The sequence below is a fragment of the Salminus brasiliensis genome, chromosome 22 (assembly GCF_030463535.1).
Source record: "Salminus brasiliensis chromosome 22, fSalBra1.hap2, whole genome shotgun sequence".
Taxonomy (NCBI): domain Eukaryota; kingdom Metazoa; phylum Chordata; class Actinopteri; order Characiformes; family Bryconidae; genus Salminus; species Salminus brasiliensis.
The window spans coordinates 31,875,663-31,896,257 of record NC_132899.1 but is presented as its reverse complement, the minus strand read 5'-3'; the positions used below and the strand labels follow the sequence as shown (position 1 = coordinate 31,896,257).

At 43.2% G+C, this 20,595-nt stretch overlaps 1 protein-coding gene across 1 annotated transcript; it reads right to left on the bottom strand.

Moving 5' to 3' along the window:
* Window positions 1–246: 246 nt before the first annotated feature.
* Window positions 247–15,110, bottom strand: lrrc3ca (leucine rich repeat containing 3Ca). The gene is made up of 2 exons (XM_072667818.1): window positions 14,965–15,110; window positions 247–3,163 (listed from the first exon to the last, which is right to left on the bottom strand). Exon 2 carries the CDS (start codon window positions 3,080–3,082, stop codon window positions 2,282–2,284), a length of 801 nt encoding a protein of 266 aa, XP_072523919.1. The 5' UTR covers window positions 3,083–3,163; window positions 14,965–15,110; the 3' UTR covers window positions 247–2,281.
* Window positions 15,111–20,595: the final 5,485 nt, after the last annotated feature.

Below are 20,595 nucleotides of genomic sequence, written 5' to 3'. Positions count from 1 at the left end.
ATATCCCCGAACTAGTAGTGTACATTAGTGGCTGAGGTACTTTGAGCAAGGCACTTAACCCCCTAATTACTGTTCTGCCTGGGTGCTGAGGTGGCTGCCTACTGCCCCAGGTGTGCATGTGCTCACATCCCCTCATTATTATTGGAGTGCATTTACTGCCACAGATGGTAAGGGTGAAGTAACCTCAAAATTGACCAAAGCAGCCTTTGTTGACTGAATCTTGTTTAACGTTACACAGCAGGCAGATTTTCAGAAAGAAAACTTACTATTTATTTAGTAAGGTTTTGATGGGTTTTTCAAAATCATCTGAAGCAGTGGATGACATACATTGCAATCGATTGACAGGTCCTGGGTGAATGCAAAATAAAGTTAAAAAACCTAAAAACAAACCGCTTGGCAAACAGGACAATGCTATATCATGGATGTAATGCTTGTTATCTATTAAAAATATATATATATATATAGCTAAAAATATTGTTACATTTGAAAACCAGTGTCATGATATTTTATTATTGTGGTATACGGGTATAGATGCAACCTGGTATCACGACTCCGAAATGGAACCACGCTACCTAAATGCTGCACCGGGCTGAAATGTGCGCTTACCTATGTTAAACTTGCCCGTGGCCATGAAGGTGACTTCATAAGATCAGAGATCAGCACTGTGGGAAATGTAGTTCACAGTCACTGTAGCTAAAATTAGTATGTTGTCAGCACATAATTCTCTTTGCTTTACTGCACATTTGATATGGGGTCCAAAGAACACATGTGACAAGTCGTTGTAAGCGACAAACAAACATACCACGCGTATTAGCAAGCATATTAGGTAGCCAAAGCTAGCTTTCCAATAAACCGAAGGACTCTGCGATGCCACATCGGCTGCATTTTGAATGAGGAGGTAGCTGGATTCGCATGTATCGAAGGAGAAGTCCTTATCCGCAAGTTGTCAGGAGCCTTGCTAGTGCTAGGTGGAGTTACGAACAGGTGAGTTAAGCGGCAGTGCCATTTATACATGTAGTAGGTATGGAGTTTCAGCGGGTACAGTGTTTTAATAGCATGCTTACACTTCGGGTGTGATACCAGGTAGGACAGATGACATATCAACCAACACTACAGAAGCCAAAAAGCACTCCAGAATGTAGACTGACACTGAGTTTGAATCAGGTGGGTTCTGAATGGAGGCGTTTTCAAATGGTGACCAAAATTAAGAAACTATAAAATGCCCTGTTGGATGTTTTACATGAGCTCACGTTGTCAAGTCGTCCTCTACAGTGCAAAAGTCACCATCACAAAACATGTAGGCTTCTTCAATGGAATCATTTTTTTTAACATCATCAAAACTGCCACCCATGGTATTAGTCTTTAAAAATAGCCTATAATCAGGAAAAGAATGAACCAGTGGGTCTCTCTCACTCGTTTCAACATCATTAGCTCCGTTGGGTTTGTGACCTTGGAAAAATAAAAGCACTTACAGGTCTTTCTCTTGACAACCATTACAATACATATCAGAACAAAATACTGTAAACGTCCACGTTTGGACTTTTGCACAGTAGGGTGCTATTAATTATAGAGAATGCCTTTTAGATGACTGATGTGGGAGCTTGTGTGGCTCTGGTGTAAGCGTTGATTTAGCAGCCTGCAGAGAAATACACCAGGACTCGTCTTGTTAATACCCTGAAGAAAGGAAGAGAGTGCTTTACGCTACATGCTCCTGCAACTAAATGGGGACCTTTCCGAAAAAAGACTGCTGGGTTTGACGAGGAAAGCAACAACCACTCCTCCTTTAAAAGCGTCCAGTGCAGGCAGACCACTCAGCTGCCACGGACTCAGAGCCTGGCCGCTCCTGGATCAATTATTTATCTAGACGAGATTAGATGGCCCAGCAGTTCTCCTGCTGCTGCGCAATTCCTGGAGGAGACCCTGAATGCTGGCCTGCAGATCCCCCAGGAATGCTGGGGAGGACTCTGTGTTACCTAGGTGCCTGAGTTGAAGGACTTGCAGTAGGTTGCAGAGTTGTTCGTTGGCTGCTAGGTCTCCGTTCTTGTTCAGTCATTGAGCTTGGTTACTTTGACTGCTTTGCAAAGCTGAACTGAACCTTGGAGGGTGTGTAGTTGAGCATCAGCAGGCCACCAGACATGCCCTTTCCACAGACATTAATCTGCTTACTGGCTAGATGCCCTACCAGGCCAGACTGCCTGGTGACCCCATTTGCTGGGTGTGCCCATTGCCCTTTGGGTGCCTGAGGAGCTTCCGCCTGTAGTGTTCAGCATGTGGTCTGCTGTCAAACCACTGTGCTAATGGTGGAAGACTCCTCAGACTTGCCCTGCCTGCTGGGCAGAGACTTGAGATACTCCAGGTGGCGCCTGGCATCCTCCTGGTTATGCCTCACGTAGTAGACCAGGTAGGAGATGACCATTGTGAACCAGCCAAACATGGTCACTAGCATGGCCACGTCAGTGGTCTTTTTGAGCACCACACACAGGTCCAGGTCTTTGGCCAGCAGGAAGGGCACACCTTGGGCACCAGAGTCCTCAGGCTCTGAAGTCTGGCAAACAATGCCAGTCAGAGACACAGGCTCCAAATCAAGGCGCGGAAGTGCTGTCTGTAGTGGGCAGTCACAGTGCCAGGGGTTGCCTGTCAGATTGGAACGAGCCTTCAAGCCTTCGAAAGCTTCCGGGTCGAGTGTAGTCAGCTGGTTGGAGGAGAGGTCCAGGAATTGCAGGGAGGCACCCAGGCCTCGGAAAGCTCCAGACTCGAGGAGGGCCAGCTCGTTGTGGGACAGATCGAGCTCGGCCAGCAGGGGAAGCTCCTGGAAGGCGTTGGCAGGAATGCTGGTTAGCAGGTTGTAGTCCAGGTAGAGGCGCCGTGTGTCATTGGGGATGTCTCGCGGGATTTCGGTGAGGCGCAGGTTGCTGCAGCGCATGGTCTTGCCCCCGGAGGGGCCCTCGCTCTCGGAGCAGTAGCATCGCTTCGAGCAGGACGTAGCTGCATGGTGGAAGCACAGTGTCATCAGCACCAGGCTGTGTAGCAGCAAGCACATGACCACGGAGTGCCGGAGCAGCCAGTAGGACGACAGCGGCATGGTGAGATGGAGGGCATACTCCCTTCAGAGCGCCACCTTGGTAGGGGGAGAGGATGTCAACCTCCCCTACGACTGCCAAGCCTGGGGAGAAGCAAGAAGAATATGATGGGTTAAAGTGGAATATGGCGGTTCAAGGAGAAGACTAAAGGGCCGGAACATCAATTGCTCCAAAGGTCACAGTATTTGATTAACCTGCTTGGTATTTCCACCTGTTTAGCCCCTAATCCTGGCATCATAAGTGCCTATTCGTGCAGTCTGATCAGTGCTCGTCCACTTTCGTATGCGGGCAGTGATGCCCTTCTATTGCCGGTTATTCCACCAGGCAGTCTTGCATCTCTTTTGGTGAGCGTGTGAGTGTGTGTGTGTGTACATAACCTACTTCGATTGCCCTCTAATTAACACAGAATAAATTACATCCCTTATACCTACTAGCGCACACACACGCACACACACCGAATAACAAGCTGCTGATTGATGGCTGAAATGTCCTGCGAGCTGGAGTGTGTTATTTCATGCACAGATGGAGGCTAGCTGCTCTAATTGCTGTAAGCAATAGGGATTTCTCTCCCTGCTTCTCTCACTCTCTCTCGCACTGCCTTTTTTTCATCTGCTCTCTCTGTCTGCTTTCTGTTCTGGTACCAAACATCTGCCAGAGAGGAAGCTGGGTCTACAAGGTTTCATGCAAAGCATTAAAAAAAAAAAGATGTGTAAGAGCATGAGAAGAACATCCATTTTTGTTGATAACAGGGTGCGAAGTTGCACTTTCTCCCAGTGAGTCGTCGGCTGATTGAAATCCCTGCCGTGCTGGCCTAATTCACAACTCTGCTACAGGCGTTAGGTTTATCCAGGTCTGACGAGAGATGGCAGGGGCCGCAAACATACTGGATCTAGTTTGAGGAGATGCCGAGGTCTTGAGATCAATTGAGGGGACGTCCCGATCAGGCTTTTTGGCCCCCTGATCCGATCTGAGTTTCTTATTGCTGAGTATCAGCCGATACTGATCAGATCTGATCTTTGGGTGTATAAATAATCTAGTCACACAGTTTAGATCAGATGAGCTGCTGATTAATGGGTTTAAGGTTTTCACAATTTTCAGTTTCTATAATAATGACATTTTGGACTGATTGATTTAGTTTAGTTGAGACTTTTCTTAAAATGATTAAACTGTCTGATTCTCCTCCCTGACCAATCAGCAGTCTAATCACTTCCTGTGTGTGTGTGTGTGTGTGTGTGTGTGTGTGTGTAGTGGACTGATATCTGTGGTTGTCTACTGATGTGTAATAACTGGTTTATAGTTTGTAAATGTGCTGTATGTGATTTGGGTCTCTCTCGCAAATGTGTGTGTGTTAGCATTAGGGTTAGCTTCCACTTAGTTCTGAATGGGTTCTTCAGCATTGGTTTAAAAACAGAGAAAGGCAAGCGGTTCTCCGGTTCTCCCACTGGGGAGAAAGGGTCAGATATTATGGTCTGTTTTCATGTTCCATTGTGAAATAGTTCCACATTGCAGAACCTCAACTATTTTATTTACCTTCTGAAAATGTCTGGGAGTAATGTCAGGTAATGGTGCCTTGAGGACACCAGATGGCGCTCTGAACAGCGTGGGTAAAACAAAGACTCAAAACTGGTTTGGGATTAAAATAACCAATATCCAATCCATTAAAATATCCTGATCCTGATCCACTTGATCGGATCGGTAAATCCTTAAATCAATTAGTTTCAGTCCAGTCAATTATCCATAGAGGCTGCCATCCAAGAAGGAAGCCTGAATGCTCCTAGAGGAAGGTTTTATGGTCCGATGAGAAAGACGATTGACGAGCGACTATATAAGCTGCTTGAGTTGGCTCTGTCACGTGACTAGTACATGCAGTAGTGCGATTTTAGGGGGCAGGTACATGAATACACAAAATATAGAGCATGTATTTGTCATGTTCCCGCAGGAACACACCCCCACACCCGCTGCTGATAACGTCCTGTTCATACCCTCTACAGAGTAATGATCAAAATTGGTTCCCCAAAAATTCTTCTATTCCTAAAATGTCATATTTGTGAGATGGTTGTAAGCATATTAAAATATGATTTCCCCATGGGATAAGGCACTTTTGCTGGATACTAGCGTGTCGAAATGGATGCATAATAGGAAATTACTTATTTAGACTTAATTCAAGACTTTGTTTGCAGTGCAGGCCCAGCTGTAATCTCTGATAATCGCTTCACTCCAGACAAGACTTGCTCCAAGTGTAGATAACATCCCAATAGCTGCTTCCACCTGATCTCATTACTGCTCAAGCAGATTATAACAAGTGTGCTCAAACTAATCCCAGGAACCCTAATGTACCCCTTGTGCTTCCTGATGAATCCCCTGTACATTGCACTACAACCTAAGCCTAGCTTCCTCTACTCCATTGTTAAGCTAATGGGACATCCTGGCCTTAAACTAGCATCTGTTGTTTGTAATGTAATAAGCTAAGATGGTATCATTGAACCCAAGGAGAACAGAATTATTATGGAAAACACAAAAAACAGTGGGTCTGTGCATTTACAGAGCCGCTGAATAGATAGCATTTAGCAATCAGTAGCAGAACACCAGCATTTACTCGACAATTGGGACGCCATGGTTTCTGTTCCAGGTTGTGGCACCAAAAAACAGCAAAACGCCTTAAAGCTGGACGCCATTTGTTTTGGTTCAACCACTACTAACAGAAACCGGCAGAAGAACCCCAAAAAGGTGAAACGGGCACTGCTAGGCCATAAAGGATAGTAATCACGTCTGTACACATCTTTAGCAATTGTTACATTTCTCTTTTCAGGTCAGCATGCAGCTTGAATCATCTACACTGGTCTCAGAGAATGACATGACGGCGGATTTCACAGATAAAACAGAACTGGAAGACAGGATGGTAAGCACTGGAACTCTACGCCCACATTTAATCTAATTACTGCCACAAAAAACAGTTAGCTACCGCATCATTCAAAGTCCCATGACATCTTGGAAGAGCAAGAAAGAGACAAAGTAAAAAAAAAAAGGACCAAAAATGGCCCCAGACCCGGCCCAAGATCCACTCACGCAGATTAAAAATGAAATCGATCTCTAAGTACCTCTTAGTATCACATAACGAGTGGGAGTCGTCTAAAGCGGAGCATTGTGCACGGAGGAGGGGGAGCTAATAAGACGCATTGTGCTACAGCGACTGATGGAATGCCAGGGAAATGGGCCCTGTAATGAAGCCTAAAGAAGAAGTGAGAGAGAGAGAGAGAGAGAGAGAGAGAGAGAGACAGACAGAAAAGCAAGGGCCCGACCTTATAGCTCCTTACGGACTAGCGTATCAGCCACTGCCAAAGGTCCGCCAGGAAACGAGCCAAAATGTTTATCGCCTCTCGTTTTTCATTAAGACATAAACAAAAGACGTCGTACCGGCAGGCCTGGGCCCACCGAGGGCCGCCGCAGAGCTGTGGCGAATAGGTGGTAACGGGTGGCTGAGGGGAAAGGAGCGAGGTGGAGGGGGGTGCGGAAGGGCCTGATAAATTGAAAGGGTAACATCATCCCGCTCCGCAAAGAAGTGACACTCATGAATACACAACAGGGTGCTGTCATGACATTTTTGCAAGTGATAGTGTGGGCTGGCCACATAAGGAGATGGGGAGAGAGCGAGCGAGCGAGAAAGAGAGAGAGAGATGGAGAGGGGGGGAAGGTAGAGAGGTGATGAAAGCACATAAGCCAAAGACGAAACAAGGCCTCTGCGAAAAGAGCCACGGCACCTTTCAATGGAAGTCAATGGGAAAAGCATTTCTATTGGTCCGTTCAACATAAAAATCATCACAAGTGTCTACAATCTTGTAATCAGTCAGTGGGCCTATATTTAGGGCTACAGGTAGTCACTGTGCTGTTTGGTGACATGGTGTGTACGATACTCAACATGGACCAGAGGAAGCGAAGAAAAGTTATCTCAGGTGATTGGAAAGAAAATTATAGACAAGCATGTTAAAGGTAAAGCTTATAAGATCATTTCCAAGCAGTTTGATTTTCCTGTGACTACAGTTGCACATATTATTCAGAAATTTAAGATTCATGGGACTGTAGCCAACCTCCCTGGACGTGGCCGCAGGAGGAAAATAGATGACAAATCAAAGAGACAGAAAATACGAATGGTAACAAAAGAGCCCAGAAAAACGTCTAAAGAGATTAAAGGTGAGCTTCTAGCTCAAGGAACATCAGTGTCAGGTCGCACCATCCGTCGTTGTTTGAGCCAAAGTGGACTTCATGGGAGACGACCAGGGAGGACACCATTGTTGAAAACAAATCATAAAAAAGCCAGACTGGAATTTGCCAAACTACATGTTGACAAGCCTCAAAGCTTCTGGGAGAATGTCCTATGGACAGATGAGACAAAAATGAAACTTTTTGCCAAGGCACATCAGCTCTATGTTCACAGGTGAAAAAATGAAGCATATCAAGAAAAGTACCCTGGGAACCCTGTCCCTACTGTGAAACATGGAAACATGGCTCTGTTATGTTCTGGGGCTGTTTTGCTGCATCTGGCACAGGGTGTCTTAAATCTGTGCAGGGTACAATGAAATCTCTGCCCAGTGTCAGAAAGCTTGGTCTCAGTCGCAGGTCATGGGTCTTGCAACAGGATAATGACCAACACACAGCTAAAACACCCAAGAATGGCTAAGAGGAAAACATTGGACTATTCTGAAGTGGCCTTCTATAAGCCCTGGAAGGAGCTGAAACATGCCGTCTGGAAAAGGCACCCTTCAAACCTAAAACAACTGGAGCAGTCTTCTCATGAGGAGTGGGCCAAAATAAGTCCCATTGACATTTACAGGAATCATTTGATTGCAGTGAATACTTCAAAAGGTTGTGCAACAAAATATTAAGTTATGGGTACCATCATTTCTGTCCAGGCCTGTTTCATGAGTTTATTTTTTAAAATAATTCTGTTGAATAATTCTATGTATTCTAACTGATGTTAGCAAGATGTGAACTACTATAGATGATGTTGGTTAGAAGTAGTGTAGCTGATGTTAACTAGATATTACTTACTGTGGCTGATTAGCTAGATGCTACTCTAGCTGATGTTAGTTGGGTTCAGAAAGCTCAAAAATACAGCTCTCTGACAAACCTATCTATGGCATATCATTAACTGCGGTAATAATACCAAGTCCTGATTAGAATCCAACCCCATACCTATAAGCTCAGTAGCTCATCTGAAGTGGACACCTACGTTAAGTGTTACTAATCCAATCCACAAACCTACTGATTTCCCTCTGCTATTTTTTTACACATGCATTCATCTCTGTGTCGCTGAACTATTGTGCCACTGAATGCCTTTGACCCCTAACACCTGTACGGTCACCCAAATTATAAGCATACGACCTTCGAATTTCCAATTGTATTTCTTTTTATCCTCTAGTGGTTCACCAGGTCACCAGTTAGCTCGGATATAGTCACAGCTAATTAAGCATCAAAATGATACCTAATGCACATCTCCGAATCTGCTTTTCTGCTCAGATCACTCTAGAACGAGGAGATACAAAAGCTGCAGGGCGGACAGCGATGAAGGGAATACAAAAGGAGATGAACTCAAGGGTCAAGCGAGAGGCCGAGAGAGGAGACGGGAGAATCTGAGGAGAGAAGCTTACATTACAGTGAAAGAAGAGGCAGACGAAAATGAAGTTAAGAGCTTCAGGGAAAAGCTTTTTGGAAGTGGAGGAACGAGCAAGGTGTGATCCTCGGAATGAGCCGTCAGCGTAACCCGTAACGACATACCTTCAGCACAGTTTAAAAGTGGAACCAGAGATGGCACTATATCACTTTCTCTTTTCCGACACTGATCTTGAGGATCTGTCAATACTGATAGGAGATACTTTCTTTAAAAATGAGCCGTTGTTTAATTGAAGCATCTAAACATAGACTTTCATGATCAATCAACAGTGGTATCTGGATTTGATGCATTATCCAATACAGCAAAACAAAGTGATTTCTGACGAAGTACGTTAAATTGTCTGTTTCCAGGTTCAGTTTATTAGAGTTAAAATCTCACATTATTCAAGTTCTGAAACAAAAGCTGGGCTTTATGTGCTATGTTTACCAGGCTGAAATGACTTTCAGAGATGAAGAGATTTTTGCCCTAATGTAACACATATATGGACATGTCAAATCCAATCCTTTCAAATCAGATTTGACTCACTTTCATATGTTGTCCTAGATCGGATACATAGCTGATTCATAGACATAAACATTCAAACTGGATTTGCCTGTATGCATGCGCTTAGTGCTGTCACCATCAGCCAGTTTCAGGAACAGGTTTGTTTCCAAATTCTGAAGAAAATCGGAATTTAATAAACAAGACTTGTCATGTGAACGCGGCTATAAGACCCAGTGTTGTTAGATACAATACAGTGTGTTCTATTGTTACATCCCTTACATCCAACACAGCGTCTGTAAATGGAGAAAGTCTCGCCTTTCAACAAAAAGAGCATCTGCACAGTCCACACAGCTGCTGCCGGCTGGGCTATAATGTCCGGTGATGGCACCTCAAGGACACCAGGTGGCGTTTTAAACACTGTGGTTAAAACAAAGATTCAGACCCGGACTGGGATTAAAATAGCCAATACCTGATCCATTAAAATATGCTTGGATTAGATCCATTGCAATATTGCTTAATCAGATTGGGACACCCCTACATTTTTCAAATGAAGAAATTCACCTTTTTTGCGTGTTATTGTTGTGCTTTGCTGTGCACCTGCTAGAGGCCTTTTGTGCGATGGTACATCTGACGCCTGGTTATATCACAACCAACCTCCATCAAAATACACACTCCTTTGGTGAGGTCATGACTAACCTCTTTCAAAACCGCACACTAATCTGCTGATGTCACGAAGCTTTTACTGTCCCTCTGAGAGCTCCGAGCTTTTAATGCCACCAAGGGCACCCTACGTCCAAAAAGATTTGTAAGCATGGCCTGCAGGAAAGGGAGGATATTCTGAAGTGGAAATCAGATACAAAGCTCAATCATTTGCAGTCCCTTAATGCCTATCTGAGCTCAACTGAGCGAAATGAAACCAGACACTTTGATTCAATGAGCACTCAATTCAATACAGTCCATATATTTATCCATATTGTGCAGCCCTAAACAGCTCTAAGCAGAATATTGAACTACTGCCTTAATTTCCCTGCTAAACACGCCCTGTCCATTGCTAAAGCGAATAGTAGTTTAATCTGAGAATGACTGATCTTGATAAATGTCACTACAGAGCTTTGCTTAATCCTTAGAGGTGTAAGTTCAAGTGTAGTCTCACGTCTCTGCAAAACAAAATTAAGTGTAGTCTGGCATTTCTGGGCTATGAGTCAAATCTCGAGCCATCAGAGACAAATATCTGCCATGCAAGATCAAGAGTAGTCTTGAGGCTTTGCCTTGCGAGATCGAGTGTAGTCTTGAGTATCTGCCTAGCAAGATCAGGTGTAGTCTTGAGTCTCTGCCCTGCGAGATCGAGTGTAGTCTTGATTCTCTGCACTATGAGATTAAGCAGTTTGAGTGAGATGGGAGTCTGAGTGAGGTGGGAGTCTGAGTCTCTAGGATGCGAGTTAAAGTCAAATCTTGGTGTCTCTGTGGTGCAAGATCAAGTGTAGTCTTGAATCTCTGCCATTTGAAGTCAAATGAAGTCACGAGTCTCTAAGGTGTGAATCCAACCTGAATCTTGTGCCTCTGGAATGCAAATTTTGAGTCTCTGGGATGAGAGTCCGAGTCAAATATCCAGTCTTTGGAGTGTGAGATCGAGTGCAGTCTCAAGTCTCTGAGGTGGGGGTCCTAGACTAATTTTAAGTCTCTGTTGTGCCACATGCCATGCAAAATCAAGTGTAGTCTTGAACATCGTGCCTCTGGAATGCAAGTCTGAGTTACATTTTAAGTTTCTTGGGTGCGAGCCACAGTAAAATATCCAGTCTTAAGTCTCTGAGATCTGAGTCTGAGTTAGTCTTGAGTCCAAGTCCAACCTTAAGTATTCCGGATGCAAGTTTGAGGCAAAGCTTTGTAGTGTGAGATTGTGGATAGTCTTGAGTTTCTGGGGTACAAGTCTAAGTTGAGCCTCGAGTCTCAAGTCAAAATCTTAAGTACATGCAGTGACAGATCTCGTCGAGTTTTGATTTAATGTTCTGCGGGTTTGAGTTAAGTCTTGAGTCGCTGTGGTGTGACTGACAACTTGAGCAAATGATCTGTGCTGCTAGCTCAAGTGTATTCTCCAGGCTCTGAGATCCAAGTAAAAGTGAAGTCTCGAGTCTTTAGGAAGGTGAGTCCAGGTCAATCCATTAGAATCCCTGTCCAAACTACACGTTACCTAACTGCTTCAGGTTGCTTAACGTCTTTTACTTTGGACACCACATTTCAAGACTGGCGGTCAACATCTAATCAGGGTTCTTTGTGGGGTTCTTCTTTTTCAGGCTTAAATTTCTAAAGACTACAATCTCAAGCCCAAGCTGATTCAGTCAGCACCACTGAGAGGGACTCTGAGACTCGAGTCTCAGCCTCCCAAATTTGTTCTCCACTGCAGGTTCAGAACTTTCTGTACTGTACAACAGCAATCATTCTGAGCACAGGTCCAGGCGTACAGCGCAGTGCATTAACTAATTATATTCCTTTGGAACTGACCGACGTTTATTGGACGGATTGTAAACGACCTTTAAGTAATAGTCAATAAATATGTGTACTTTTCATTCGGCTGAGATCCATTGCGCGATACTGTCCTTCCCTTCCCTCACCTACTTTCCTTCCATCACATATTGATCTGCTGTCATTTGTAATGTCTGCGGCCTGGTCAAAGAGAGGTCAACCGTTCATTCGATGGGACTGAAGCCAATTACAGCTGTGTGCACGCTGTGTGCACTGTAACCTCCCGCAACCACAACACATCCACAGTCCGGCATCAACGACCGGTCACTCTTTTTTTTTTTTCAATCTTCGAACACTACCTCAGAAATTAGACCGTTTATAACCTGCAAAGTGAGCAACGTCAGGAGCCTTAGCTATTTTTAGAAGCTTGAAATTAATAGGTATTAATACGGAAGGCCCATTGACATCATTGGCACAACAAGCTCGGTCTAAAGTGGATCAGGAGCACATGTGAGATAGATCGCATACTGATGTAATGCACAGTACATAGCAGCCATAGGTTTTTGGCCTAGTTGTGAGAGAACTTCATTAAAACTGGATCCATAAAACTTATTTAGCATTTTACCATCTTTAAAATCACTGACAGTAGTTAGTCAATACAGCCTGTGATCAATAGTGCAGCACTGCAGTCGCAATTTCAGCCAAGCTTGATTAAATCCATTTTTACTAGCCATTGTAGCCCACTATAGTAAATCTCACCTGCCGATAACTAAGCAGCAGGTAATACATCAACAGGAATGGGAGCTCAGTGCTCAAATCTATAGGCTGCACAGCATCGGAAACCAGCTCTGCGATGGATAGCTGAACTTCTGCTTGATTTATCCTGAACTTTAATACACCTGAACCAGTACATAGCCAACTGTGCACTGAATGTACCATGACTTAATCGAAAAAGGACCTTACCCCCTTCTGTCACACTTCCGTTAACTTATTGCAAATACACAGTGTGCAGTATATCGTTGCTGTTCAATGGAAAACATGCATCTCCAAAAGGGTGAGTTTACAGGAGAATGCAAAATTGATGTGGACTGAATGGAAATCAATGAGAAATATGAGTTTATTCCAAGTATTTTTGAGCATTTCTATTGGCCCAATCCTCCAGAATTATTTACACAGTGTACAGAACAGCTCCAGGGTTCAAACATGGAGATGATTCAAAAATGGAGATGTTTTTCATTGGACAGCAGAGATTTACAGTATATAAAATCATTCGACCATGACTGCAAGTTGACAAGTAGGGGGTGGGCCACAAAAATCAATAGGCAACAGCCTACATATATAACGCCGCTGTCGGACAAAAACCTTGAAATCTCCAAAAATAACAAATTTACAGGAGGTGGAAAAATGTTCTGAACTTTCAATGGAAGTCAAGTAAAAAAGGTGTTATTTCAAGGCATTTTGGAGCGATTTCACTAGTCTATTCATTATGAAATTCTAATACAATGTAAAGAAAAACTGCCAGATTTACATTATGTAAAAAAGTGAAAAATGGCAAAAATGGAGATACAAGGTTTTCAAAGACAGTCACGATTAAATGCTAACATAAGCTAATAATCATTTCATATGATCCAATGCTTCATATGTAAATAGAATGAGTTGATTAAAGGGTTGAGAAAACATTTTCTGAGAAGCCAGCACCTGTGTGGACGCTTTGTAGCCCACATAGACAATAAATATGCGATACTGATATTAATAAATGGTAATATTAGCTGTTAGATTAGCTTGGCTGGTCTGCTGCTGTTCTGTTTAGTGATTGGTTTGACTATCACTAAACCTAACTCCCAAAGCACATCCATTGCTTATCACCTGCTTACTGTTTGTGTACTGTCTGCCTCCTGTCTACATGTGTACATCTCCTACTTTGTGTATACAGATCCTAATCCTGTAGCCTGAAGGCAATTATCATCGTTATCATCAGTAACAAGACAGCAGCAGTACAGGACCTGGAGACTCCTAAAGTGAGGACCAGCCAGACTTGCTAGACTTCAGCTGCTCCAGTCTGCCCTGACCTTCACCACAACCACAATTCACACACTCGAAATTGGAGTCTGACACTGGCGGAAATGCACTGAGGTCTATGGAAACTGTGGCTGGGCTTGACAGCGTGTGTAGGTGTGTATGCTGGCTTTGTTTTCAGTTCCACCAGCGTTCTCAACAACAACAATAACATGAATAATAATAATAATAATAATAATAATAATAACACCTAAACAAAACCGCAGTGATAATAAAGGCCTACTATTGCCAGTTATTATAGGTTTAATAACCAACTACAACAATGACATTAATAATTATTAATTACAATAATAGCAGCAAAATAAAACAACTACCAATGATTGTTTTTGTTTTAATAATAATATTTCTTATTCCATTAAATGGTAACAATCACAACAGCAACACCACCACAGAAATAAACAATATTATTATTATTAATATTATTTCTTACTATTATTTACACTACTAATTATTGTTCTAATAGCAATAATAATGTCTCCTAGTACAATGCTTATATCCTAATAATGTATCCTATTTAGTACAACTATTATTATTATTATTATTATTATTACTACTGTCACTACTACTAATTATTAATTAGTAATTATACTAATTACTCATTATTATCACCACTGCTACTACTAATAATAACTTTACTATTACAGAAGCTAACAAATTTCATTATAATTAATAAAAACTACAATAATTAATAAATGCAATGGCAATGACAACCACAGTAATAACGACTGTTGTTATTAAAGCAGAAAAACAACCAAAATATTCATGTTTACTATTGTTGTAATTCTAACAATATATAACAAGAAATAATATAGTAATATAATAATAAATAAATCATTATTTATTTATTTTTGTCTGCTAGGTTTAATAACAGCAAGTATACGTATACATATATATTTAAAAATAATAATAATAATAATAATAATAATAACAGGGATACTTATATATTCATAATAATAATAATAATAATAATAATAATAAGTCTGTACAGACCTCTTGTCACTCTCTCGGTTCAGTGAGGCTGACGGCTGAAGTCAGATCGATACCCTCTAAAACCAAGTTCAGCGATAAAGCCCCCTGAGGGGGGTCCTCGTCACACAGCACGAGCCTCGTTAATGCTCATTAATGAAGCTCGCGAGGCTTTAAACAGAAGAAGCTCGCGCGGTTAAGTTTCCTGCAGCACGAGCTCAACCCACTCACGTTTTCGGCGCTGCTCCTCATGGCTCGCGGAAAGTTGGGGGGCTTGCTCTAGCTGGCCCTGCCCCCGCGTCTCCCCCCCGGGGCTGTGGTCCCTCACCGCCGCTCCAGCGCCTCGCCCTGCCCGCACCTCCGGACGGACCGCTCAGTTTCCACGCAACCACAACGCGCAAACTGCCGCTGCGAGCCAGAGCCTGCCACCTCCAGCCAATCAGGGAGGGGCTTTCGCTACCGCTCCGCCAATCCGGTGGGCGCTCACGTTTCGGCTCCGCCAATCAGACGGTCGCTCTCGCCACGGTTTGCCCTATCCTGCTCCGGCAGTACAGTTACAGACGGGAGGTTATTGGTCTTATTATGGAGATGAAAGTCAGGCAGTTTTGTCTCTTCAGAAGTGATTTTCTTTGAACTTCTTTGAGGTTTTAATATTTGGGGTTTTCAAAATGATATCCATAAATGTCCATAACCCCACTTAGATAATTAGTTAGATAATCAGTATTAATTAATGTTGCATGGCCTCTTAACGTCCTGCTAGTGATCATGATGGACTACAGCTGGTAGCTCCTCTGTGCCCACATTATTGACGGCTCTCATTGCACTGACCAACACACAGTACAGTGGGAACGTCCAAGGAGCTCAGAGCAGAAGGATGACCATAGGTCTACACAAGTCAGGAATGTCTCCTGAAGCCATTTCTAAACAACTGCAGATGCAGAAGACGCAGACTGTCTCCCTCAGCTGTGAGGAAGTTGGTTTGGATGGTCAAGAGAAACCCTGCCTGCAACAAAGCTGCAGCTGAAAGCTGCTCGTACACCAGTTGTGGATGTTGCATTGGCATGGACTGAGAGGCTGCAGTCCAAAAAAAGAAGCCACTGGCCCATGATCTACACCTCTGGAGGAGAGTTTTTGAGGTCAACAGTGACCAAGGTCGGGAGAACACCATACCAGCTGTTAAGCATGGTGGTGGTAGCATCCTGCTCTAGGGCTGTTTTACTGTCATTGGAACTGAGATCTTTCCCCCCAAAGTGGATGGAATAAGGAAGATGATGTTTTAAGCCATGTGGGACCCATGTGAGATTAGGGTGGGCTGTACTACTAGGTCCTAGTAACACATGTACAAACCCACTCAGAACCCATGCCCACCTGGAACCCACCCATGTGAGGGGCTCATGAGCTATGTGGTTGAAACTTGGACATAATTGTGTGTTTCAACAGGATATTTCATTGACCTGTTAATTCTGAATGGAATGGTCAAATAAGACCAGAATTCTGGCAGACCAGAGATGAGAAATTCAGGTCCAGGAAGTAAAAATCCCACCCCATGATTTTGTTCTAACTGCCTGGGCAGCTCTGGCCAGTGGTGGAGTTTTACTTTGAGGACCTGAATTGTCCCTCTCGATTCTGGCAGCTGGAACAAACAAAATACTGGGATGGATTTTTATTTCCTGGACCTGAATTGTCCCTCTCGATTCTGGCAGCTGGAACAAACAAAATACTGGGATGGATTTTTATTTCCTGGACCTGAATTGTCCCTCTTGATTCTGGCAGCTGGAACAAACAAAATACTGGGGTGGATTTTTACTTTGAGGACCTGAATTGTCCCTCTTGATTCTGGCAGCTGGAACAAACAAAATACTGGGGTGGATTTTTACTTCTTGGACCTGAATTGTCCCTCTCGATTCTGGCAGCTGGAACAAACAAAATACTGGGGTGGATTTTTACTTCTTGGACCTGAATTGTCCCTCTCGATTCTGGCAGCTGGAACAAACAAAATACTGGGGTGGATTTTTACTTCTTGGACCTGAATTGTCCCTCTTGATGCTGGCAGCTGGAACAAACAAAATACTGGGGTGGATTTTTACTTCCTGGACCTGAATTGTCCCTCTCGATTCTGGCAGCTGGAACAAACAAGGACTGCCAACATTCTGCACTTGCCTCATTTGTAAGTCACTTTGGTTAAAAGCATCTGCCAAGTGATAAAATGTAAACATAAATGCAATTTCTGAGTTGCAGCCCAGCCCTGCAGTCAAGCAGGCCGTGACATTTACAAATGTCACAAAATATGTTTTCTGTGACGGTTTATTGACTTAATTTGGCATTTCCGCAACGGACCCGGCGAGCACGATGTCTTGGGCTATCCACACACTCATGCCTGGCCCACACTAGTTTGAAAATGTTAACTGATGTTAAAAATGAATGAGAGCCCACACACAACGGCAGATTCCCCTGATTTTTTTTAATCATAGATTTCCTTCAGTCCTTATTGCCTCTCATACTGTAAGATTTCCCTAGAATAAACAAACCAGTCATCCAGATCAGCCATAAACTCTAATCCAGCTAACAAATAACCTCCTCTTAACAACAGAGATGGTATATTTTGGTGTGCTGAACAATACAACGTTAGGAGAACATCATAGGAACTTCACATACATCTGCAGAAATCTGATGTTTCAGTTACAATGACATAAATGGTCCATCATGCAGAAATAATAAAGCCGTTCTGGGAATGTGATGGATGTAACATTCTTAGTTACAATGCGCATTTTATGATGCTAAATGTAAAGATGCTAAAGGCTTAATTTGTTACCCTCTGTTGGACTGTGCCCGATAAGAAAGGGGGTTAATTATTTCATATGAAATGGTGTTTTTCAAGGTTTGTCTTTTTGTACGAATGTCTCTTCGAGTGTGTTGTTTTTTCCCTTTTGTTCAGATGATAATACCGTGTCTGTGGTCGCCGTCCGCTCTTATTTGAAGGTCAGGCTGTGAAAAGATCATGGAGACGTCCCTGTGTGCCGAAGCAAAGCCGTTCCGCTGCTCTTCACCTTGCATTACACACCAGCGCAGGCCTGACAGCCATATTGCGAGTTCGTTTCGCATCAACGCAACACAGTCACTTAACAGGTTGGGCTGACAGCTGGTTGTAGGCTTTTTATTCTTTAGTGTGAAACAGGGTGTCGGCTCCTCACACTTCCAGACTGAGTAACAAAAGACTGTGGGTTTTTTCTGGTGACCTGTTCGTGTTTATTGCTTTCTTTTTGCTACACTAATCAAACAGTTTATTTTACATTACAGATTTCATTGCATAGTGAAATATACTGGGTTTTGAACATAGAACCTTCTGAGTTCTCCATGTTAGTCAGGAGGTTCTTGGTCTGATCAACCAGCTTAACTTGACATAAGCAGCTTTTAGAAAACAGCTGGCCATTGTAAAAACATAACCCAGTCTAAACATTTCATGAGAAGGTTTTTGGTTCAATCCCCCAGTTTAAAATAATGTAAGCAGCTTTTAGGAAACCTTTGGCCATTTTTTTAACAACAGAACACAGTCTAAACTTGTCACCAGAAGGTTCTTGGTTTAAAATCCCAGCTTAACCTGACATAAGTAGCTTTTAGAAAACTGTTGGCCATTTTTAAACATAACAGTCTAAACATTTCCTCAGCAGGTGCTTGGTTTTATCTCCCCTAGTTTAATTGACATAAGCAGCTTTTAGAAAACAGTTGGCCATTCAGAACAGAACACAGTCTAAACATTTCCTCAGGAGGTTCTTGGTCCTAAATTAGATTAGTTACACCTCATTTCAACATGCGCAAAACAACTGCTTGAGAGGTACTTAATGAGTAGGGGGGGAAGTACCTTCTCAGTGTAGGCATTTAAACCTGCAACCTTGGGCTCTGAGTGGCTCGGTGGTCTAATATGCTATCACTATGGCCCAAAGGTTGTGAGTTTGAATCTAGAGCCATGCAATCAGTGGCGGGTGTCACTTTTAGAGCGATGTTGGCCTGCACAGGCACTTTCTTTTAAGTGTCTTAGCTGCCTGGCAGTGCTGCATCGGTAGCAGTTTTACATATCTGAGGAGAGGTGTTACATCCTTACCATCCTACTGTCAGGGGCATTGCTAGTGCTTGGTGGAGCTACAAACACTGGGTGGGTGGGTTGATTGGCAGTACCAAACTGGGAGACGACAATGTCACCAGCCACTCAAAAGTAAACCATGCTGGGATTCGAACACAGAACCTGCAGTTCAAAATGGATTGATCTCCCAGTTTAACCCCTTATATTCCGTGACTTGTACCACCCATTAAGGAATACTTATGGAAAAGGTAGGTGTAATTGAAGGATGTGGAATTGATTACAGTGCTTTTATTCATGGTTTAATTTCTACAAGTACACAAAACCTTTGCTAGAGAGCCACTTAACGTGATGACTTGAGTGGCGGAGGAGGTGAAGTCTGATTGATCAGTGACCTGATTTTGCACTTTGGGGCTTGGTGATGCAGGCGACAGCCAGGAAGGATGGATGTGTGTGTGTGTGTGTGTGGGGGGGGGGGGGGGGGGGGTAAATTGTAAGTGTTGACCCCTTAAACTCAGATGCACTTGGCCTTAATACTTCTTAATAAGTCTGATCTAGTCAAATGCTTCCTTCTGATGTATTAATTTAATCATCATGCAAGGAACACATGCATCCATAGAGCATCACAGAAAATCACCCCACAAACACTGGCCCACTTGATGTACTTGCAGATATTTGGGTCAGACATTTTGGCCACAAACCTTAATCCACCGGTTAAAATATTCACGCTGACCCGTCACCCTGACTGGTCTGTGCCTCCGTGATAAGCTCAAACTATCAGCATGAAGGCCTCTCATCCTTCTTCTTAACACCCACACACACACATATTCAGGCACCTGATAAATTGTGGAAGGCAGTACACCAGTGAGCTGTGCTCCTTGGCCAGATCTTATGGGTTGAAAAGGAAAACTCCTTCCCAACCGCCTGACCAAACCTCTGAGACTCAGTACAAAGCAAAGGCTAAACTCTGATTTTCTTCTTGTGGGTACAGAATTGGTCTTTTTGTATGTCAATAAGGATGTAGTGTTTAAGGTGATAAGCTCAGACCCATGCACAGTTCAACATAACCTAATCTACTGTCCTCTTCAAACCAAGTGGAAACCACATTTACAAGGATTTTCTTAATCAGTGGTCCACATCCAACAGAGGCCACTGAAGCAGGCTACAGGTTATTTGGTCTGGTCTGGTGTGATGGACAGCTGAAGGCACAGGTTCAACAGCTGAAGCAGCCGACAACTTCATAAAGGCTGCTATATACACACATGGAAAAAATTGTTGGTACCCCTTGGTTAATGAAGGAAAACTCACAATGGTCACAGAAATAACTTGAATCTGACAAAGTAATAATAAATAAAAATGCTATGAAAATTAACCAATGAAAGTTGGACATTGATTTTCAACCATGCTTCAACAGAATTATTTAAAAAAAATAAACTCATGAAACAGGCCTGGACAGAAATGATGGTACCCCTAACTTAATATTTTATTGCACAACCTTTTGAGGCAATCACTGCAATCAAACGATTCCTGTAACTGTCAATGAGACTTCTGCACCTCTCAGCGGGTATTTTGGGCCACTCCTCATGAGCTCCAGTTGTCTCAGGTTTGAAGGATGCCTTTTACAAGCGGCATGTTTCAGCTCCTTCTAAAGATGCTCAATAGGATTTAGGTCAGGGCTCATAGAAGGCCACTTCAGAATAGTCCAATGTTTTCCTCTTAGCCATTCTTTGATGTTTTTAGCTGTGTTTTGGGTCATTATCCTGTTGCAAAACCCATGACCTGCAACT